This window comes from Aquarana catesbeiana, linkage group LG02 (genome assembly GCF_042186555.1).
Source record: "Aquarana catesbeiana isolate 2022-GZ linkage group LG02, ASM4218655v1, whole genome shotgun sequence".
Lineage (NCBI taxonomy): Eukaryota > Metazoa > Chordata > Amphibia > Anura > Ranidae > Aquarana > Aquarana catesbeiana.
The window spans coordinates 590,339,013-590,364,270 of NC_133325.1; the positions used below are offsets into that span (position 1 = coordinate 590,339,013).

General features: G+C 42.2%; 1 protein-coding gene across 1 annotated transcript in view; it reads right to left on the reverse strand.

Moving 5' to 3' along the window:
* F5 (coagulation factor V) overlaps window positions 1-25,258 on the reverse strand; it is a 164,785-nt gene that overhangs the window by 23,270 nt on the left and 116,257 nt on the right. The window contains exon 21 of the mRNA XM_073616258.1: window positions 3,008-3,102. Within this exon, the coding sequence (XP_073472359.1) occupies window positions 3,008-3,102 (95 nt within the window). The remainder of the gene's footprint in view (window positions 1-3,007; window positions 3,103-25,258) is intronic.

Sequence of the window (25,258 nt, forward strand, 5' to 3'; positions counted from 1 at the left end):
AGTGCCAGCTGTCATCAGTGCCACGTATTAGTGCCATCTATCATCAGTGCCACGGATTAGTGCAATCTGTCATCAGTGCCACGTATTAGTGCCATCTGTCATCAGTGCCACTTATTAGTGCCATCTGTCATCAGTGCCATCAGTGTCACGTGTCATCAGTGCCACGTATTAGTGCCATCTGTCAGTGCCACGTATTAGTGCCATCTGTCATCAGTGCCACGTATTAGTGCCATCTGTCATCAGTGCCACATCAGTGTCATCAGTGCCACGTATCAGTGCCATCTGTCATCAGTGCCACGTCAGTGTCACGTGTCATTGTCCTGGTGCTCCAGGGCCTTCAAAAGTGTAATAGGTAGTCAACAAGTTAGATGTGTAATTTATGCTCCTAGAACACGTGATGGGACTCCCTGCATGTTGGGCCTCTCTATGTGGCTAGGCTTTGAAAAAGTCCCACACATGTGGTATCGTAATACTCAGGAGGAGTAGCAGAATGTATTTTGGGGTGTTATTTGTGGTATATACATACCATGTGAGAGAAATAACCTGTTACAATAACAATTTTGTGGGGAAAAAAATAAAAAAATCTTCATTTTGCAAAGAATTGTGGGAAAAAATGACATCAAAAACCTCACCATGCATCTTACTAAATACCTTGGATTGTCTACTTTCAAAAAAGGGGTCATTTGTGGGTATTTGTACTTCCTGGCTTGTTCGGGTCGCAAGAAATGAGATAGGCCCCCAGTGCATCAGGTGTGATCAATTTTTTATGATTTGCACCACAGCTTGTAGACTCTCTAACTTTCACACGGACCAAATAATATCCACTAATTTGGGTTATTTTTACCAAAGATATGTAGCAGTATAAATTGTGGCCAAAATTTATGAAGAAAAATTAATAATTTGCAAAATTTGATCACAGAAACTAAGAAAAATGCGTTTTTTTTTCTAAATTTTCTGTCTTTTTTCATTTATAGCGCAAAAAATAAAAAACCCAGAGGTGATCAAATACCACCAAAAGAAAGCTCTATTTGAAAAAAAGGACAAAAAATTTATTTGGGTACAGTATTATATGACTGAGTAATTGTCATTCAAAGCGTGAGAGCGCTGAAAGCTGAAAATTGGTCTAGGCAGGAGGGGGGTTTTAGTTCTCAGTTGTCAAGTGGCTAATGATATAATGACTTACATAAAAAATAAATAAATAAATAAAATAAAAATTTCTGAATAAATCCACTGTTCTCCTGGAGTGTAAAAGGTGAAATTCAAAAAACAAAATCCAACAAGTGATAAACACTAAAAAAAAAAAAAAAAAAAATTGTGCAAAAACAACTTTCGATTGATGTCAAATTCCTCCAATCACATATATAATATCCGCAGTGCGCCACACGATTCCCCCAGCCTCTCACCTCAGATGGAGACCCCTATGGGTCGAGTCAAGCCTTCAGTATGGAAAACAGCAGATCCCAGCACAACAATCGATTTCTAATGATTGTCCCAACAATAGCGGATTTTTGGGGGTGACTCCAGGCTTAACCGATGTGGTAAGGACTTGAAATAAAGAAGGTGGCTCCATCGTGTAGTATTTGCCAAAAGAATTTTATTAAAAAAAAGAGTAACTTACGGTTTAAAATCAGACAATCCAGCAAACAGCAGAGTCCTTCCGGTCTCGGCCGTGACCAGAAGTGACGACACCTGGCTCTACCCTGACGCGTATCGTCACTGAACACGTGACTTTATCAAAGGGTAAAGTCACGTGTTCAGTGACGATACGCGTCAGGGAAGAGCCAGGTGTCGTCACTTCCAGTCGCGGCCGAGACCGGAAGGACTCTGCTGTTTGCTGGATTATCTGATTTTAAACTGTAAGTTACTCCTTTGTTTTAAAAAGAACCTTTTTGGGTAATACTACACGATGGAGGCACCCTCTTTTATTTCATGTACTCACCGCATCGGTTAAGCCTGGAGTCACCCCCAAAAATCCGCTATTGTTGGGACAGTCGGGACAATCATTGGAAATCGAGCGTTGTGCTGGGATCTGCTGTTTTCTATACTGAAGGCTTGACTCGACCCATAGGGGTCTCCATCTGAGGTCAGAGGCTGGGAGAATCGTGTGGCGCACCACAGATATTATATATGTGATTGGAGGAATTTGACATCGATCGAAAGTTGTTTTTGCACAATTTTTTTTTTTTTTTTGCACACGGATTTAGTTCATGAACTTATATATGTGAACTTATTCATATTAGTGTTTATCACTTGTTGGATTTTGTTTTTTGAATTTCACCTTTTACACTCCAGGAGAACAGTGGATTTATTCAGAAATTTTTATTTTTCACATTTCTTTTTTTTTTTTTTCATTATCTGTCATTATATCATTAGATTAGGACTGTCATATATTTTTCACTTGATGCACCTTATATACACACTGGATGTTATTTTAGATTGCTGTTTGGAATCTGTGGCATTGGTGCACTTTACCAGTGATCTAGAGAAGAGTAGAGAAGATTTGTTATTTTGCCTCTTCTGTTCTACACGCTTACTTGTCAGGTGTGTGAGCGGTTCTATTTAGTGTATATATATATATATATATATATATATATATATATATATATATATTGATTCATTCCTGCACTTTAGTTAGCGCCACATACTTCACTTATTCGTATATTTTATCTGTGTGGGAGCTTCTCCCATCCTTTTATATCCTATTCTATACAGTTTGGTTTTGCGCATTAGTTCCCCCATTTCTTTATACTTGTAGGATCGAAATCTAGTAAAAATATGTTACAAAGGAGAATGAAGATAAAAAATAAATCCTATGGTATTACGTTTTACAGACTACATCATACATATTATTTTTCTTATGATCTTAGTTATACTACAAGATCACTTCAGGAAAGCTGACTATGTATAATGCATACAACATATATTTACGAAATTGCTAATTCTTCTAGCTTGTAGGGTACAGGATGCCCCGGGATAAACACATTCAAAAGGTATTGAAAACACATACCTGTAACCATGGCAATGAAGATGTATTCATGTGTGCACTCCAAGCATTGTATGAACCTGCATTGTTCAGTCTAGCAAGTTTCGGCTCCCAGTAATCTATAGAATCAAATGGTAATGCGTGTGATAATAGGCAGTGTGGAACTGAAAAAATTACTACAACCTTATTCTTTTACATTTTATAAAATATTGCGATGATATGAAAATGTACTGCACCAGTTAATTAAAAAAAGAACAATAACCTAGATATTCATTTAAAAAGATGAGCTAAACGTAAATGTCAGTGTGTATAGATGTTTGAACAAGTTTAAACCGAAAAACAGGCTTTGCTTCCTGCTGATCCCCCATTGTCTAACTGAATACACAGACTCTCTGCACTCTCTAATGCTGTCAGAAACCCACAATGCAAAAGGTAACTGTAAATGTCAGTCTTGAGCATTTACCACCAGGTGGTTGGTTGCCACTGTGCACTGCAACAACACCAGGCTGCAGCTGTAACCGAAGTGTCAATCTTTATACTGTAGGTGTAGCCTCCTCCTAGCTAAGTTGCTATAGTTGAGGCAAATTAAGTGTTTGGCTTCCCTACAGCAGATGAGCAATTGAGCAATAAGCGTTTAATTGCTTTTGGCTGTTTTGAGTTCTGCTGGCTGCAGGCTCTGCTGCTTTCCCATAGATTCTAGCAGGTTCCAGAATTTAGTGAGTGGAGGAGACATAACCTCGCCTGCATATTCTTACAGCCTCAGTCAATCCCTGGCATGAAAAGTGGCCAGAAGGGGGCTGGGTATGCATAAGTAGTATGGGGCCTGGAACAGCAGGGTCTATGTTCTTATGGGAAGAAGACCCAACTGAGGACTGAGACCCTCTGGGCTGTTATCTGCAGAATAGAAGAAATCCATTTGGGTTCCAGCTCCAGCCAGAGTGCGGAGACCCACGTCCAGAGTCCCCAGTGCAGGAGGTCTACAGAGGATCTGAATGACATCCAGTACCAAGGCTAGCTGGTACTACAAGAAAGCATTACAGTACCCAGAGCACAGTGAGTACTAGAAAGAAAGGTGTGTTGGTGGTTCTGCGCAGTAGGCTAAATAATTAAGGAACTGCTGCCCCTACAGATACAGCCACCTGGGTAGAGTACAGGATATAATTGAGGGGGATGTAGGTATGGCACTGTTCACGTGTTATAAGGTGTATAAATTGCTGTGTGATTAAAATAGATTTGAGTGTACAATGAGTCCTGTATTGGTATACACTGCTCACGTTAAATGACTAGTGCTAAAAATGTGAAAAATATAAAAATAAATAAAATAAGTATAAATTCAAAGTGAGGGGTGCTCTTGTTCCTATGTGCTTCAACCTCTAAATTTGACACGTAATGGTCAAATGATACAATCCGTATACATATTTACAGTCCATCAATACATAAAAAAAATTAAATTAAAAAATTGCATGAAAAAATGATTCCCAAACAAAGTGACAGGTGCTCTTTAAAAGGTGACCATAGTGCTCTTCAATCTTTTGTGCTGGTGCTCTTTATCAGTGCCCCTGTGGGAAATTCACTCACCGGAAATCCTCTCCCCACACAGGGGTATTGCGCATTCACAATATCTGCCACTGTGCAGCACTCTGTAGATCCATAGTATGCTTTTTTCCTAATACGATCCTTTATGCCTCCCACATGTAGAAGAAGAAAGCTCCCATAGCATAATACCCTTTTTACAAATTTTATTAAATCAAACAGTGGAGATATACTCACATTTACACTGTATGTTAAAAGCAAGTAGAAAAAACACAAGAAGCCGGAACAATCCATAATCCATGGCTCTGACCAGAAGTGACGCAAAGACGCTCAGTAACTCCTCCCTACACGTTTCATCATCAAGACGTCATGTGGAGCGGCTATCTTGCTACACTTCCTAATCTGTAGCAGGTGGTGACCCAGATTAACCCGATCACGATCATTTTTGGTTAGTCCAAAAGACAAAAGGCTTCCTTTTAATGTCATGCACAGCAAGATTTGCCCATTTGAACTTATATACCTGATGTTAGTGCCTAAAATTCGTAAGTATTTATCACATCATGCGCATGTCAGTATGCTGCCCCTTTGGCATTATCGTGAGTGGGTGAATTTAATGTATTGGTCAATTTAGTCAATCTGTGGTTGTACATGCTATAAATATACAACCAAACAACGATATATGTTGTACATAACAGAAAATCCCTGGAGTTTCAGTTTTTTTTATAAAAATAACATCATGCTATTTAAAGCAATCTGATGAAATATATATATATATATATATATATATATATATATATATATATATATGAAACATGAGAATTATAAAAATTATGAAAATTTAAAAAATATCATGCGGCTTCATGCTATTAGAGCGATTGAATGGAATGGGACACAAAGTATAATAGGAGGTCAAAAATAAATTGGTAGATGGTTTTATAAGATTATGATATATTATTGTAATAAATTCAATATGAACCAAATATATTTTTAAAAGTCTGTTACCTTACAAGATATATATATATTTTTAAAAGATGTAAAAACATAAACAAATATAAGAAATATTAGATATTGCCCATCCCTTAAAAACATTTTTTTACATTTTTAAAACGTTAATGGACCTAGAGCTTTGGAGATTAGTCTTATTAATAATTTTGTACTAGTATGAATAAACTTTAGTTTGGGTAGGTCTAAAATGCAATATATTACAAATCCTATTGTTACTAAATAGACATTGCAACTTTGTTCAGAAGGCACTGTAAGAATGCCATAACTGTTTTTTTGTGAAAAAAAAAAGAATGCCATAAATGGTGTGTAATATATCATATAGGCTATGTTCTGTTAGGGATTCTACCTATATATTTGATCATAAATGGGAACTTCCATATCTTTACGTTCAAAAATTGGTGATGAAACAATTTAGGTCTATGTCTATGCTCATCCCTGCAGGTTGGAGAGTGTCAAGTAGGAAAATCCATTTTGTTTCGTTTTGTGAAATTTTTATTTTCTTATTCTCTCCCCTCCAATAGCCCTTTATTTTTTTATCACATAAAAAATAATACATGATGGATCTCTCCTATGATAGTCTCTGAAATGCCTAGATACGCTGTGCTTATTGAATCCATTTCTTATTTTGTTTATGTGCACCCGGATTCTGACAAACAGGGGTCTCATCGTTCTACCCACATATTGTTTGTGATATGGGCATTCTATAATGTACGTTACGTGGGTGCTAGTGCATGTTATTAACCACTTGCTTACTGGGCACTTAAACCCCCCTCCTGTCCAGACCAATTTTCAGCTTTCAGCGCTGATGCACTTTGAATGACAATTGCGCGGTCATGCTACACTGTACCCAAATGAAATTTTTATAATTTTTTCCCCACAAATAGAGCTTTATTTTGGTGGTATTTGATCACCTCTGCAGTTTTTATTTTTTGTTAAAAAAATTTGAAAAGACTGAATTTAAATTTTTTTTTTTTAATATTTTGTTATAAAATTTTGCAAACAGGTAATTTTTCTCCTTCATTAATGTACGCTGATGAGGCGGCACTGATGGGCACCAATAGGTGGCAGTGATGGACAGTGATGGGTGGCAGTAATGGGCACTGATAGGTGGCAATAATGGGCACTGATCGGTTACACTGGTGGGCATTGATAGGTGGCACTAGTGGGCATTGATAGGTGGCACTCATGGGCATTGATAGGTGTGTCACTGGTGGGCACTGTGGGCACTGGCAGGTGGCAATGGCAGGTGGCACTGGCAGGGGGTACTGGTGGGCACAGATGAGGCATATTTGCCTCTTCCTCTTCGGGGCCGATGTCCCTTACAGATAAGCCGGTGATCGGCTTTTTTTTCCCTTCACACTGTCAGCGTGAGGAGAAAAAAAATGATTACCGAGCTTTTATTTATGTCATGTGATCAGCTGTCATTGGCTGACAGCAGATCACATGGTATGAGGCCGGGACCCCCTTACTCGGGTCTGTGATCACCCGAGTCTCAGTGACTCGGTGATCACAGCGCGCACACTGCAGGGGTCTGTGCTGTGGCCGTCATCCGGCTATAGCGCGGATGCCAAGAGGTTCATTCCCTAATTTTGTACCCTCTTCCTGTGACTGTAGATGCAAAGCTTGTTCTTTTTCTGTCTGTTTTCTTACTGACTCTACATGGAAGGCATTTTCTGCATTTATAGAACCCTTTAAATTCCTTAAACATTTTTATCTGTTTTGGTAAGTCTAGGGCATTAGGGACCAATCTATTTCTTAAAGAAGGTGCTTTTCTGTAAATGAAGGTTGGTCTTTATGGCAGTATTGTTTTAGGACCTTATCTGATTGCAGGATGGTCCAATGCTGTGGCCGTCATCCGGCTATAGCGCGGATGCCAAGAGGTTCATTCCCTAATTTTGTACCCTCTTCCTGTGACTGTAGATGCAAAGCTTGTTCTTTTTCTGTCTGTTTTCTTACTGACTCTACATGGAAGGCATTTTCTGCATTTATAGAACCCTTTAAATTCCTTAAACATTTTTATCTGTTTTGGTAAGTCTAGGGCATTAGGGACCAATCTATTTCTTAAAGAAGGTGCTTTTCTGTAAATGAAGGTTGGTCTTTATGGCAGTATTGTTTTAGGACCTTATCTGATTGCAGGATGGTCCAATGCTTTTTTACTACCTTTTCCAAGGATTTGTACTGTTTATTGTAGCGGGTAAAAAAGGCCATATCAATATGTTTTTTCTTATTCTTGTTCTTTCTACCGTCTATCATCAAATCCCTGTTCATCAGTTTGACTTTTTCTTTTAGAATCAGCAATTCTTTCTTTTTGTATCCTTTCACGATGAACTTTTTGATTAATATGTTTGATTGTTCTTTGCAATCTGTTTAATTGCTACAATTTCTACACAAACGCATTTGTTGGCCTTTGGGTATATTCCCTATCCATTGTGGATGGTGACCTAGTGCACAAGCTGCCATTATCTTTATACACTTGTAGGTCTAAATAATTGATGCTCTGTCTGCTCCAGCTTCCTGTTAAGGTTAACCCGTAGATATTTTGGTTGATTTCATCAAAAAATTATTGTAGCTCATAGTCAGTACCTCGCCATATTATCACAATGTCATCAATATACCTATGGTTCAGTTTAAGATTTTCTCTTCTCACACTATATATCCATTCTTCTTCCCACCTGTTTAGGAACAAATGCGCTACGCTGGGAGAATATTTTGCTCCCATCTCCACCCCTTTTGTTTGGGTGTAATATTCTCCCTTGTGCCATAAATAGTTATGGCTCATTGCCAACTTTAGCCCTTACCAGTATATACTTTTTGTTCTTGCTGTAGATCGGTTTGTCTCTGCAGTGCCCATTCTACACTGCTTACTCCATCTTCTTGTATAATGTTGGTGTACAAAGAATATACATCTATTGTCACTAGGATGTCTTCTTCTCCCACTTCCTAAGCTCTGAAATCAGTTGCTTGCTGTTTTTCAGATACAATTTACCTTCTGATACCATCGGCTGTAGGTATTTATCAAGATATTCTCCTAACCTGGAAAAAAGTGAGTCTATTTTGGAACATAATAAATGACCGGTGTTTTTGCTGAGTCAGGAATTAAATATCTTGCTTGCTTTTTTGTTGAAATTTCTTTGTTTTTTCCTCGTTTAATGAAAGATTAAAATTTTTTCTCATATTCTATTTTTGGGTTTCTTTGAAGTTTTTTATGTGTCTTGCGTCCTCAGTAACTTATTCATTTCTGTTTCTTAGTCCCTTTTTGTTGAGGATGATCAATCCCCCTCCCTTATCGGCTGTGCGTATAATTGCTTCTTTCTTCTTTTCTATTTCATAAAAAAGACAAGAGAGAACCCCCTATCGGGGCTTTTGAACAGCCAATGAAGTGCAATAAAGATGGTTGAAAAAATTGGATTTTATTAGTACAAAAATATATAAATAACATTAAAAGAAAAAATTCATTGAAATGAATGCTGACTGTTAGAGTCAGGACACGAACTGGGTATGGCGTACATATGCAACAGACAGCAGTTTACAGTGAAAACCAATGCAGGACACAATATATACGGGGGCAGCCTGAATTCCCCCAATTGTAAGCGTTAGGTTTAAATAACAATGAGCGCCTCTAAATAAAGACAATAGGCCGTACAATATATGTGGGACAACAGTAATTGTATATAGTAATCCTGACGCGTTTCGACCCTTCCTGGGTCTTCTTCAGAGGATGGTTGTCCACACTAAAAGAGGGTAACATATATCAAACATAACATCAAATTACCACGGTGCCAGAAACCATGCAGGCATACCCTGTAATGTAATTAAATAAGTTATATAGTTACCTATCACAGGAATTGTGACATTACAAATGTCGTTCTTGACATTGCAAAATGTTTAGGATAATACAGTTATTTCTTCGCTCCCCTGTCTCCCCCGTGTCGGACCAACTCCCCCAGGGACGGGTGGTGGATCAGATGAGTCTTACGAGAGATCACGCTTACCAGCCCCCCATATGGGAGAGGGAGGGAAAAGAAGGGGCGAGACGGGCAATCCAAAACCGCACCCAGATAGGATTCACGTTAGTACTACAAATCAAAAAAATGAAATGAAAAATAATGGAGGGTCAGTTGGTTCATACCATGTAGTTGGGAAGTTTACCAACCATGGAGTTCTATGCGCTTACTAAATTATGAGTCCATGGATATACAGGAGGGCATTGCTGAAAAGTGAAAAAGGGGAAGGGAACAAAGGGGGAGGAAGGGGGGGGGGAGGGAAAGGGGGAGGAAGGGGAAGAAGGGCGGGAGAAGGAAGAAGGGGAGAGGAAGGGCATGTGAGGAAAGAGTGAAGAGGAAAAGAAAGAAAAGGGTGAGTAGAAAGGGAGTGAGTGAAATACAGTTGATATAGAAAATAGCAAATGCCCTGCTGACAATGGTTAACCATGCGACTTCAAAATATATGGGGAAATTGATAGAGTGAAAGCACCAACAAACCACAAAAAAATGGATGAGTGAGCAACGGGAGAAAAAAAAGGTGAAGGAGCAGACCAACGGAGTTGGATGGGACAAAAGGACGGATGAAACAAACAACGGGGGAAGGGGAGGGGAAAGAGAGTAGGAGAGGGGGGGGAGGGGGAAGGGACGGGGAAAAAGGAAGGAGGTACAAAGGGAAGGGGAAAAGGAGGGGAAGGGAAAGGGGGGGGGAAAGGGGAAAGAGGGGGAAGGAGAAAGGAGTGGATAAAAGAGAGGGAAGGAAAATGGGGAACAAGGAGGGGGGGGGGAAGGGGGGAAAAGGAAAAGGGGAGGAAAAGGGGAGAAAGGAGGGGAAAGGGGAAGGGAGGGGAAGGGGAAGGGAAACTGAGGACGGACAAGAAAATGAAGGAAGGGAAGAGCAAGGGAGAGGGGGGGGAAGAAAGAGGGGAAGGGAAGAGGAAGGGGAAGGAAATGAAATAAATTGATAAAAGGGGGGGGGAGGGAGAGGGAAGAAAGGGGGGGAAAGAAACAAGGGATGTGCAGGCAAGGTAGTGGTGAATAAGTGGGAGTGAGAGAGAGGTGGTAGGGAGGGAAGAAGGGATGTGAGGAAGGGAGTGAGGGGAGTAGGGAGAAGAAGTGTGGGATGCTTAATGACAATATGTGGAAGGAGGACAGTGGATGAAGGGGAATTACCCCTAAATGCAACATACACAAGTGAACGTGAGAAAAACACACCAAAACAAGCAGCACCAAAAAAACAACAATACTGTGACAAGTGCAAGGGTGGTGGTGGGACTAATTACCCAGTCAAGCTGAACTGAATAATAGAGTTGGTACATTCGTTATTCTGAATAAAAAATTATGACAAAGTTAAGAATAGTTTCAAAAAAGAGACAAGTTGCTAAAAAGCTTGTATAGGTATGTTACCATCATTTCGGGTACACTTACCACTTTGATAGATTAGGCGGCACCTTGCCTGGCGTCTCTGCGTCAAAGAGAATCCAATAGAGTGCCTCTGGAGTTTCCTCTGTTTATAAGGAGTGTCAATTGACTAACTCCCATCAGGTGCAAGTGTATGGCCGCCCCCCCCGGGCCCCTCCCCCCACCCCTCACCGCAAAGGGGGGGAAAACGAGCAACACAGCTGTGTGCTCAGCGTGACCCCCCCGGCGTTCCGGAGAGGAGGAATCCTCCGGGCATCCCCGTACACCTCCGTCGCAACTGCGCAGGCGCTGCTACGTCACGCGCACCAGGGCGCGCGCGCGTGAGCACGGCGCCCGGAAGGGATCCGGGACGCCGCTGGCAGGGCAAGAGGTGTCCACTGACGGCGCAGCCGCCTAGTGGGCACATTAAGGAGACGCGGGCCCAAGCATCTCCCCTCTCACCCTGCCAGGAAGACACATAAGTGCACCCCCGCCCCCAGAGGAGGAGGACAGGCACTGAAGGAGAGGTGGAAGCAAACATCGCACCATACAATTGTACATCCGATGCTATGCAAAGATTTCTAATGAAGAAATAGTGTTGACAATCCTCATCACTTATTCACAGGGTACTGCGTGCATGGTCCATGCAGGGCGGATTGACTACATGCTGACCATGCCGTATACATCGTTCGTAACATGTCATTGTTAGTTTAAGCAGGGTTATACACTTATAATGGCATCGTCCGCTTGCAAGTACATATTTACATAACATATATACAAAAAGAAGAAAAATAAAAAATTGCATAACATTACATGTTGTTACATATAAAGAACTGAGAACTGCATTTAGGCTAGATTTTCCTCAAAGAGGGAGAGCGTTTTAAAGTGTGTGGTCCATTAGCGTTTTAATCCCATAATCTACACAACCATATGCACATCATGCGTCTAGAAATAATGGAGAGAACAGTGGTGACATAGATGGTTATACATGGGGAAAACCAGGCAGTGTACATAAGACTGGGAACACTGGGTGGGTAAAGTGGTGGTGGGAGACTCCACTTGGGTCAGCATAAAAAAGAAAGAAACGGGGGAATGCAGAAGGGGGAAAGGTAGGGAAGGAAATTGGGGTAGGGGGGGAGGGGGGAAGTAAGGGGAGGGGGGGGGGGGGCAAGGGGAAAAAAAAAAAAAGGAAAGAGGGGGGGGGGGGAAGGAAAACCGAGGGGAAAAGAAGGGAGGGAGGGAGAGCAAGGAGAAGGGAAGGGATCCAAGCGGCAATATAAAGTGAAAGTTTTAAAAAATGTGGCTACCCTGGGGTGTGGAGTTCTAACAAATTCATAGATGTCTTTGGTAATTTCCCCTCTATAGAATGCACGGTCGATCATATTATAAAAGATGATATTGTATTGATTGATGTTAAGGACTGAGATTACTTTGTACCATTCTTTGTTCTTTAGTATGTCAAGAAAAATTCCGATATTGTGATAAAACCCTCGGACAAAGGGGGTAACGTAGTCGTCATGAATAATGACGACTACGTTTCAATGTGTCTTGACATACTAAAGAACAAAGAATGGTACAAAGTAATCTCAGTCCTTAACATCAATCATACAATATCATCTTTTATTATATTATAATATGATCGACCATGCATTCTATAGAGGGGAAATTACCAAAGACATCTATGATTTGTTAGAACTCCACACCCCAGGGTAGCCACATTTTACAGTCTACCCAAGATACATAAAATCCGACCAAACCCACAGGTCGCCCCATTGTCTCTGGCAATGGAGCTATCTCGGAAAATCTAAGTCGGGTTATAGATGCACACTTGCAACCTCTTGTTCTGTCCCTGCCCTCATTTGTCAAGGACACAATACAATTTCTACAACTTATTTATGATCTGAAGATACCTAAAAATGTGATCTTGGTAACCATCGATGTTGAGGCGCTGTACAGCAGCATTCCCCACTCCAAGGGTTTGACTGCTGTACGAAGGGCCCTGCAACAGCACTCCCAATACGATCCAGCGTTGGCCAGATTCATCTTGACTGGGCTACACTATATATTGCACTATAACCATTTTGCTTTGACAACTCCCACTACCTCCAGGTGCAGGGTGTGGCTATGGGGACCTGTTGTGCCCCCTCCTACGCCAACCTGTACCTGGGGGAGTGGGAGAAGTCCCTCCTGGACGACGAGGACCTTGTCGAGTACACCAGCCATATAACCAAATGGCTGAGGTATATCGATGACGTCTTCGTCGTCTGGGAGGGACCTGAGATCAAACTACTTGAATTTTTTCGTAAAATTAATGTAAACGATCGCAACCTGAGGTTTACGATGACCCACAATTCCCACAGCGTCACCTTCCTGGATGTCTCCATCTCAGTCACCGGGGATGGACACCTTTCTAGCACCCTGTTTAGAAAAACGACTGCTGGGAATACGGTTCTCCACTCTGAGAGTTTTCATCCGATCCCATTGAAGAACTCGATCCCTACGGACAGTACTTGCGCCTTAGGCGAAACTGTTCAAACGACACTTTGTTCAAAAAAGAAGCAGAGGGGCTCCAAAATCGACTCCTAGCAAGAGGTTATAGTAGATCTTGCCTCAAAAAAGCCTATAACCGAACGTTAGGATACTCTAGATCTCAGCTACTTTTTAAATCCAAACCCCCCAAGGCGCTGAATGTAACCCTACCCGAATTATCATGCGGTATTCTCGACAACACCAAGTTATTAAAAAGATTATAGAGCGTCATTGGAACATCCTCACGGATGACCCAAAACTGCGTGGATTCGTTCATGAAAAACCCTCCATAACATACAAAAGAGCCATGTCACTACGCGACAAGCTCGTTCGGAGTGAATATATCAACGCAAACATGAGATTGAAGCACTGTCCGGCAGTGGGTTCTTTCCCTGCGGACATTGCTCATATTGTTCACTCATCAAACAGGATAAAATCTTTATGTTGCCTAATGGTGACACCTTCACACCCACACAGTTTGTGAATTGCTGCACTCGCGGAATTGTATATTTGATGGAATGTGAATGCGGTGCATACTACGTGGGGAAAACCAGGCAGGAATTCTGGAAACGCATCTCCCAACATATCTATAGCATGGAGGTGGGAACCATACCTCCCTATTGGGAGGCATATAATTAGCACACACAATTACAGTGTCCCCAGAGTTACCTTTGTGGCCCTTTATAAAATACAGATTCCCATCAGAGGCGGCGACTGGAATAAGTCTCTGCTGCAGAAAGAGCAGAGATGGATATTCCAGTTGCAGGCCACCTCTCCACCAGGCCTGAATGAATCAATTTCATATGCCCCTTTCTTGCAGGGGTTCTCATCTGGGAAGCGACAATAATGTATTGAAAATAAAACTTTCACTTTATATTGCCGCTTGATCCCTTCCCTTCTCCTTGCTCTCCCTCCCTCCCCTTCTTTTCCCCTCTTTTCCTCCCCCCCCCCCCTTCCCTTTTTTTTTTTTTTTTTTTTCCCCTTGCCCCCCCCCCCCTCCCCTTACTTCCCCCCTCCCCCCCTACCCCAATTTCCTTCCCTACCTTTCCCCCTTCTGCATTCCCCCGTTTCTTTCTTTTTATGCTGACCCAAGTGGAGTCTCCCACCACCACTTTACCCACCCAGTGTTCCCAGTCTTATGTACACTGCCTGGTTTTTCCCCATGTATAACCATCTATGTCACCACTGTTCTCTCCATTATTTCTAGACGCATGATGTGCATATGGTTGTGTAGATTATGGGATTAAAACGCTAATGGACCACACACTTTAAAACGCTCTCCCTCTTTGAGGAAAATCTAGCCTAAATGCAGTTCTCAGTTCTTTATATGTAACAACATGTAATGTTATGCAATTTTTATTTTTCTTCTTTTTGTATATATGTTATGTAAATATGTACTTGCAAGCGGACGATGCCATTATAAGTGTATAACCCTGCTTAAACTAACAATGACATGTTACGAACGATGTATACGGCATGGTCAGCATGTAGTCAATCCGCCCTGCATGGACCATGCACGCAGTACCCTGTGAATAAGTGATGAGGATTGTCAACACTATTTCTTCATTAGAAATCTTTGCATAGCATCGGATGTATAATTGTATGGTGCGATGTTTGCTTCCACCTCTCCTTCAGTGCCTGTCCTCCTCCTCTGGGGGCGGGGGTGCACTTATGTGTCTTCATGGCAGGGTGAGAGGGGAGATGCTTGGGCCCGCGTCTCCTTAATGTGCCCACTAGGCGGCCGCGCCGTCAGTGGACACCTCTTGCCCTGCCAGCGGCGTCCCGGATCCCTTCCGGACGCCGTGCTCACGCGCGCGCGCCCTGGTGCGCGTGATGTAGCGGCGCCTGCGCAGTTGCGACGGAGGTGTACGGGGATGCCCGGAGGATTCCTCCTCTCCGGAACGCCGGGGGGTCACGCTGAGCACACAGCTGTGTTGCTCGTTTTCCCCCCCTTTGCGGTGAAGGGTGGGGGGAGGGGCCCGGGGGGGGCGGCCATACACTTGCACCTGATGGGAGTTAGTCAATTGACACTCCTTATAAACAGAGGAAACTCCAGAGGCACTCTATTGGATTCTCTTTGACGCAGAGACGCCAGGCAAGGTGCCGCCTAATCTATCAAAGTGGTAAGTGTACCCGAAATGATGGTAACATACCTATACAAGCTTTTTAGCAACTTGTTTCTTTTTTGAAACTATTCTTAACTTTGTCATAATTTTTTATTCAGAATAACGAATGTACCAACTCTATTATTCAGTTCAGCTTGACTGGGTAATTAGTCCCACCACCACCCTTGCACTTGTCACAGTATTGTTGTTTTTTTGGTGCTGCTGGTTTTGGTGTGTTTTTCTCACGTTCACTTGTGTATGTTGCATTTAGGGGTAATTCCCCTTCATCCACTGTCCTCCTTCCACATATTGTCATTAAGCATCCCACACTTCTTCTCCCTACTCCCCCCACTCCCTTCCTCACATCCCTTCTTCCCTCCCTACCACCTCTCTCTCACTCCCACTTATTCACCACTACCTTGCCTGCACATCCCTTGTTTCTTTCCCCCCTTTTCTTCCCTCTCCCTTCCCCCCCCCCTTTTATCAATTTATTTCATTTCCTTCCCCTTCCTCTTCCCTTCCCCTCTTTCTTTCCCCCCCCCTCTCCCTTGCTCTTCCCTTCCTTCATTTTCTTGTCCGTCCTCAGTTTCCCTTCCCCTTCCCCTCCCTTCCCCTTTCCCCTCCTTTCTCCCCTTTTCCTCCCCTTTTCCTTTTCCCCCCTCCCCCCCCCCCCCTTCCTTGTTCCCCATTTTCCTTCCCTCTCTTTTATCCACTCCTTCCCCCTCTTTCCCCTTTTCCCCCCCCTTTCCCTTCCCCTCCTTTTCCCCTTCCCTTTGTACCTCCTTCCTTTTTCCCCGTCCCTTCCCCCTCCCCCCCTCTCCTACTCTCTTTCCCCTCCCCTTCCCCCGTTGTTTGTTTCATCCGTCCTTTTGTCCCATCCAACTCCGTTGATCTGCTCCTTCACCTTTTTTTTCTCCCGTTGCTCACTCATCCATTTTTTTGTGGTTTGTTGGTGCTTTCACTCTATCAATTTCCCCATATATTTTGAAGTCGCATGGTTAACCATTGTCAGCAGGGCATTTGCTATTTTCTATATCAACTGTATTTCACTCACTCCCTTTCTACTCACCCTTTTCTTTCTTTTCCTCTTCACTCTTTCCTCACATGCCCTTCCTCTCCCCTTCTTCCTTCTCCTGCCCTTCTTCCCCTTCCTCCCCCTTTCCCTTCCCCCCCCTTCCTCCCCCTTTGTTCCCTTCCCCTTTTCACTTTTCAGCAATGCCCTCCTGTATATCCATGGACTCATAATTTAGTAAGCGCATAGAACTCCATGGTTGGTAAACTTCCCAACTACATGGTATGAACCAACTGACCCTCCATTATTTTTCATTTCATTTTTTTGATTTGTAGTACTAACGTGAATCCTATCTGGGTGCGGTTTTGGATTGCCCGTCTCGCCCCTTCTTTTCCCTCCCTCTCCCATATGGGGGGCTGGTAAGCGTGATCTCTCGTAAGACTCATCTGATCCACCACCCGTCCCTGGGGGAGTTGGTCCGACACGGGGGAGACAGGGGAGCGAAGAAATAACTGTATCATCCTAAACATTTTGCAATGTCAAGAACGACATTTGTAATGTCACAATTCCTGTGATAGGTAACTATATAACTTATTTGATTACATTACAGGGTATGCCTGCATGGTTTCTGGCACCGTGGTAATTTGATGTTATGTTTGATATATGTTACCCTCTTTTAGTGTGGACAACCATCCTCTGAAGAAGACCCAGGAAGGGTCGAAACGCGTCAGGATTACTATATACAATTACTGTTGTCCCACATATATTGTACGGCCTATTGTCTTTATTTAGAGGCGCTCATTGTTATTTAAACCTAACGCTTACAATTGGGGGAATTCAGGCTGCCCCGTATACATTGTGTCCTGCATTGGTTTTCACTGTAAACTGCTGTCTGTTGCATATGTACGCCATACCCAGTTCGTGTCCTGACTCTAACAGTCAGCATTCATTTCAATGAATTTTTTCTTTTAATGTTATTTATATATTTTTGTACTAATAAAATCCAATTTTTTCAACCATCTTTATTGCACTTCATTGGCTGTTCAAAAGCCCCGATAGGGGGTTCTCTCTTGTCTTTTTTATGCACTGTATGGGGTGTGCGGCCTACCCGTCTACACTCATGTGAGTGCTCCTTGTTGTTTGATTTTCTTCTTTTCTATTTCTTTTATTATCTTCCAAATATTCTCTCTCCTGGATTTCTTCACCTTAAATTTTGTAATGTCTTCTTCCACCATCCTTTTGAAAACCTCTAAACGCTCGTTGTGTTGCATTTTAGGGTTAAAAATTAAATTATCTTTTAGATTCGAATGCTTATACCGTGTATGTTCCATTTCTTGTTGATTCCCTTTTTTGGAGGCAAAGAACTTTTTTATATTAAATTTTCTTACAAATTTTTGTAGGTCTATAAAGACCTCAAATTTGTCTACATCCTTGTCAGGTGCATATTTCAGTCCCAAATATAATACTTTTAATTCTTCTTCATTTAAAATGACTTCACTTAAATTAAAAATTCCTCCTCCTAATGCTCTTGCCTTCTTTTTCTTAATCACCCGTCATTTACCTCTGGTCTGTTTTCTCTTCCCCATTTTTGGGGTCTGTAGGGATGTTCAGAATAGAATATAGAATGCCCATGACACAAACAATATGTGGGTAGAACGACGGGATCCCTGTTTGTCAGAATGCGGGAACACATCAACAACATAAGAGATGGATTCAATAAGCACAGTGTATCTAAGCATTTTAGAGACTATCATTGGAGAGATCCATCATGTATGTTTTTTTATGCCATTGATAAAATAAAGGGCCATTGGAGATCAGAGAATAAGAAAATAAAAATTTCACAAAACGAGACAAAATGGATTTTCCTACTTGACACCCTCCAACCTGCAGGATTGAATATAGACATAGTGTCAGGGATCCACCAGCACCAGTCCAGGACACTTGCGTTCGCCTATGCGTCGGCGCGCTTCCATTCGGACACAGCATCAAACTGCTGTGCATCAGCGCGGCGCTCGGGCGTGCGCGGGTGCGCGGCGCGGGTGCCCGCGCGCGCGTTCGCGTTAGCGCCGGTTTGGCGCCATCTTAGCACATAAAAGTTCCCCTGTTCCATGAGGACGTCGCTGCTTCGTCTCAGCTCTGTGAATCTGTTGACCCGTATCCTGATTGTCTGCTACCTGATCTTGACCCGGCTTGTTTGACCATCCGACCTGCTCCTATCCCGATCCGGCTTGTCTGACTACTCTTCTGTCCGTATTTGCTACCGTTGCCGAACCCTGCCTGTTCACCGACTCTGCCTAGTCTGCCGTTATTACCTGTGCCAGCTACCTGCCGACCCGGACTGTCTGACTCTGCTTGTGCCTACTGTTCACTTGCTGTTGCACCTTCAGCTTCAGCTTCAGTGATCTCTCCCTCCAGCGTGTCAAGCCTGCTGCCGCTCCAGTCTGCTCTCACCTGCAACTCAGCCATCCAGTGTGTCAAGCCTGCTGCCGTTCCAGTCTCCTCTCACCTGCAACCCAGTGAGTCAAGTTACTGCTATTCCAGTCTCCACTCACCTGCAGCTCGGCCATCCCAGGAGGGATCTCTGCCTCCACATCAGAGACTATACAGGCACTCCTACCCCACTGCGCTCAGGAGACCACTGTCCCCACTCCAGTGGCTCCTGAACCAGCGTTGTATGAGAGGTCTTCTCCTACAGTCAGGCTCTCCTACCAGGTACCTTACACATAGACCTAAATTGTTTCATCACCAATTTTTGAACATAAAGATATGGAAGTTCCCATATATGATCAAATATATAGGTAGAATCCCTAACAGAACGTAGCCTTTATGATATCTTCCACACCATTTATGGCATCCTTACAGTGCTTTCTGAACAAAGTTGCAACGTCTGTTTAGCAACAATAGGATTTGTAATATATTGCATTTTAGACCTACCCAAACTAAAGTTTATACATACTAGTACACAATTATTAATAAGACTAATCTCCAAAGCTCTAGGTCCATTAACGTTTTCAAAATGTACATTTTTTTTAAGGGATGGGCAATATCTAATATTTCCTATATTTGTTTATGTTTTTACATCTTTTAAAAAAATATATCTTGTAAGGTAACACACTTTTAAAAATATATTTGGTTCATATTGAATTTATTACAATAATTCATCATAATCTTATAGAACCATCTATGTATTTTTGACCTCCTATTACATCCCATTCCATTAGATTGCTCTAAAAGGATGAAGCCGCGTGATATTTATTTTCATCTTCATATTTTATAACTTTCATATATATATATATATATATATATATATATATATATAATCATCAGATTACTTTGAAATGCCAGGGATTTTCTGTTATGTACAACGTATATCGGTGTTGTATATTTATAGCATGTGGTGACCCCCCTATCACCAATCTAATAGACTTCTGGCCAGTACAACCATGGATTAACTAAATTGACCAATACATTAAATTCACCCACTCACGATAATATGGTGAGGCATGTGCAGTGACAAAGGGGCAGCACACTGGCATGCGCATGATTTGATATATACTTACGGATTTTAGGCACTAACATTGGGTATAAAAGTTTAAATGCTGTGCATGACATTAAAAGGAAACCTTTTGTCTTTCGGACTAACCAAAAATGGCCGCTATCATATGATCGGGATAATGTGGGTCACCACCTGCTATAAAAGGATAGGAAGTGTAGCAAGATGGCCGCTCCAGATGACAAAATGCGTATGGTGGAGTTACTTTGCGTCACTTCCTAGTCAGATCCGTGGCTCGTGTATTGTCCTGGCTTCTTGTGTTTTTTCTACTTGCTTTTAACATACTGTGTAAATGTGAGTATATCTCCACTATTTTGATTAAATTTTTTAAAAACGGTATTATGCTATGGACGCTTTCTTCTTCTATATGTGGGAGGCATAAAGGATTAGGAAAAAAGCATACCATGGATCTACAGAGTGCTGCACAGTGGCAGATACTGTGAATGCACAATACCCCTGTATGGGGTGAGGATTTCCAGTGAGTGCATTTCCTACAGGGGCACTATAAAGAGCACCAGCACAGCACTAGTGTCACCTTTTGAAGAGCACCTGTTACTTTGTTTGGGAATAATTTCTTCATGCAATTTTTTTTCAAAAAAACATTTTTTTTTAGGTATTGAAGGACTGTAAATATGTATACGGATTGTATCATTTGACCATTACGTGTTGACTTCAGAGGTTGAAGCACATAAGAACAAAAGCACCTGTCACTTAGAATTTATACTTATTTTATTTATGTTTATATTTTTCACAACATATTTAGCACTAGTCACTTTAACTTGAGCAATGTATACCAACACAGGACTCATTGTACACCCAAATTTATTTTAATCACACAGCAATTTATACACCTTATAACACGTGAACAGTGCCACACCTACATCCCTCTCAATTATACAGTGAGTACTAGACTTAAGGATCCCAGAGACTGTCCTTATCACCTTTGGGAGAGCCCACTACAGTGGTTAACTCAGGTTATACCTTCACAATGGAATCCCCTGAGTCAGAGGTGTATCCGATAAAATCAAAAAAAAATTTTTTTTTTATTTTTTATTTTATTTTTTTTTAATGTAAACTGGCAAATAAATTTTGGGTTTATCAGATTTATGCTATGAGTGCCCGCTTTTATTATTAATTCCATGTGGATATCCTTTTACACAAGCAACGCCAAGGAGCAGGAGGTCATACTGATTATTGGGACACCAGGATCGGAGGCATATCTGACTACATGCTCTTTACCCTTGCAGGGGTAGGGGTTTCTGGTGAGTGCATAAACCTAAGGGGGAGCATGGAAAAGTCACCTCATTCATTTTCTGCACAGAAATTGTGATAAATCGTTATCACTTGGAATTTGCACAAGTCACTTTTGGGAATATGGACTTATATTGCGGATAGTTTTTTATATTACAGAATTGGACTCTATATTGACTCAATTTATTACATTTTTCCCACATATATTTTTTTCACACTGCATTTGGTTGTTTATATTTATGACACCTGTTTTAAAAGGAAAAATATATATATATATATTAATAATATATATATATATTATTAATTTTATTTAGTATTACAGGTGGTAGTACACACGCAATTTAAATATCTGTTGTAAGCAGCGCCCTTCCCTTGATTATCACACTTCTGTTGGTAATTACCTCTGACATGTCCAACCACTCTTGTATGGATTGATTTGGTACTAGGCCTGGCTGTCTTCTGTTGCTCTGCCTGTCTGAAGACTTACAATACTTCAACAGTCAACCACAATCAACAACAAAGGGATCTGTTATGTGACTTGCAGCAGGGATTAAAATAGCATTATCCTTACCTAGAAACTTTCTTGGTGTACACTGAATTAATAACTCCTCTTTGTAGCCTTAATGCTGTATTAAGTAGGGCACATACACCACACATTTCCACAAGGCCTTATCAAAAAAACACCACTGAGAGGGGGGATTTAGGCCAATTTTCCACTGATGTAGACTGTGAACAGGGCTAGAATGATTTATTTTGCCCAAGAAAGAGTCAAGTCTACTGCCCTTTGTGTGGTGCGATTTTTGGTGCCTCCTTGATGGTTGATGTAGGCCACAGCCATAGCGTTTTTTGACTTGTCGATCTTCTTGCAATAGAGGAGTCTAATGTTGATGAGAACATGAGTCATCGCCAATAACCAAGTCCCCTTTACCAAAAGGGCATACAGGACTGCACCCCAGCCCACCAGGCTGAAAACCATTGTGAGAATTGCCCATGGTTTTGGAGAAAAGGGCTTTTCTCTAGCACTAGGTTGGAAATCCATCACACTACAGAGAGTCTGGCCTTGGGGGTCAGACACATGGAGCAATCCAAGGAGTCCGTTTTTTTCCCCGCACTGCCAGAATATTGAGTTGCAACTGGAGGGAAACTGGGCATATACCACAGCCATGAAGGAAGAAACTGTGAGACCCACAACCCTCATACAAGCACAAAGTGAGGGCTTCCCCTGGGTCAAAAGAGCCCAAGTATGAAAGTGGAGGTACAGAATTTTGTCCCATGGTAGGAGGATTCTGGAAAGGTCCCTGCCTAATGCCAGGCCAAGATATTCCAATCTGTGAGATAGGTCCAGCTATGACTTCCTCAGATTAAAGATCTGCACTATCTGCTGGATGCTGGACAGCGACATCTGGTCTTTTAACAAGAGATTGCCCAGGTAACCCACAACATGAGTAATGACTTTATCTGGTAATTTTCATGCTAATTCCTCCATTTGGTCTGGGAACCATAAAAAGCATAGAATGGAAGTCTTAAATGCATTCTTCAGTTAGTATGGGGTAATGCCCTCTTGGGACAAGGGCTGTTGGTCAGCAGTAAGCAGACCCACATGCTGTAATGGGGAGAAAGGCAACTATGAAACCACAAAGTCCAGAGGAAGCAATCTTCTCTAGATGAGGCAAGTCCCTATACATGACACCCTATACCACCGGGTAGATCAGAAAAGTCTTAGCTAGTTTAGGCAATTTAAGGAACCTCATGCTGGATACCTTGGGTTGAGCAGATGCAGGCTGCTCAAATGCTAGGCAGGAATATACATCATCAGAAGGAGGAGGTATAGTATCCTTAAGCTTGAATGAAATCTCTGCTATAAGCATCATATTTATGCTGATAGAATTCCTAAAAATCAGAATTGTCATCCTGAATTATCACCTCGTCTGGCTCAAGAGAACGTATCTGGCTCAAGGAAAAAGTCAAAGACTGATTCAGGAGGGGAGGTCAAAGGGGCACAGGCAGTGTGTGACACCTGCCATCTATGGCCTCAACAAGTTTTAAAATTCTGCCCATGAAATCGGACCTTGTGTTATTAAATTCCGCTTTGAACAGGAAAAGAAGTTTGGGTGGCAGATGGGCCAGCAGAATGGCCAAAGGAAGACAGTAAGTCAGAAAAAAGGGTTCTCTGAGTGTATAAACTACCCACCCTATTGGTGCTAAGTGCAGAGCTTGATCCAGTGAGTCCATCTGACACTTTTCCCCTGCCCTTGTGTTCTGTTATGCTTGTGAAATATTGTCCCAAGAAGGGTAATATTGACCTCTGTGTGTGGAGAGGGAAGACTCTTAGACCTTGATACAAAGCATTTATATACTGCTGTAAACCCAGGTAGTGCATAGACACTGTGCCAGTGGAGAAAAGCCAGAAGCCATTGCTTGTCAAAAAGCACACCCAGAAAGAGGAAGAGGCAGGGCACACAGCCATAGTAGAGTGAGGTACAGAGGCGTAGTGAGTGCAATGGTGGTGCAGGCACACTAGTCGCCTTAAATGAAAAAACGCATAGGTGCAGTAGCACCGGGCCAGGTGTGCCAATACAAAGAAATGGTGCTGAACTTTAAAATGAAACAAGTGCTCCTGGCTCCCAACTGTGACTAACAGAAGTGTGGTCCCTGGCCCCACACACCCCAACGGGGTTTAGTAGATAGGAAGTAGCCTTGGGTATGAATGTTTAAAGTGCTGCCACTCTGTAAATCCCATCCTGGCTTTGCCTTCTGTGATGGCATACTCTCACAGGGGTCTCTAAGGACAGGGTTCTGCCTCTGGCAGACCACAGCCCTGGTAAAACACCCTCTGGCTAGTTTCACACATTGCACTTTGTGCCAAGGGGACCACCTGCAGCAGGATTCAGGGTATGTCTGCAATGTTACAGGCAGGCCCAGCTTCTTCAAACCAGTGGGATTTAAGTATGGTCCTCCAAGGTGCTGTTGAGGAGTAAGCTGATTTGGAAACTGCAGTAGAAGCCACAATAGCTATGGTGCAGCAGGAATCTTGATAGAATCATCATAATCAGAGAAAGACAGAGGCAAAAAATCTCCAGAGGAAAAATGAAAGCCTCTGTCAGTAGAGTACACCTAAGAACATTAACAAACAACTAAGGCTAGCTGGGGGGGGGTGTCCCTGCAGCCTTCTCTTTTTGCCAATGTCCAATAATCTGAAGGCAGCTGCATATAAGCCATGATAATAACCTGCATTCTGCACTTTATGACAAAAAAATGAATTCTGCTAATATTTTCTTTTTATGTTATTTTATGTATTCTTATCAGTTGCTACTTTTTGAGACTAAGCTTAAATCCACACTGGTGCAAAGCGGGGAACCGCATGTGATTTCGGACAGGAATCACACCACATTCCTGTTCAAATCACAAGCAATTTTTGTAGTGCGATTTGAGTCCATTAATTTTGCATGGCTCAAATTGCACCGCACTCACATGAAAAAGGTACAAGAACCTTTTTTGTCACACTGGAATTAGATCGCATGGGTGTTCACGCCCATGCGATCCGATTCTGCCAATCGCACTGTGTTTTGCAAACCATTTTTGGGGTGTCGTTAACATAACATTGACACCTGCAGCGGTTCGCATGAACAGAGTGAGAATGTGATGCGGTGTGGCAAACAAACAGGAATAGCTGCAAATCCAATACCGCATTAGTGTGAACCTAGGCTGAAAGATAATTTTAATTTCACCAAAAAGACTTCTACAACCAAAGCTCCTTTTTAATTGCCCTTCAACCATACATTAAAAAATCCCATAATGGGGGTGTGGTTTGGATGGCCTCTGGAACGGACGTGTCGCGCTGAAGCTCCTCGCCTGGCCTGCCTGCATACCGCTACAACCTGCATACTTACCCCGCTGATCATGGGA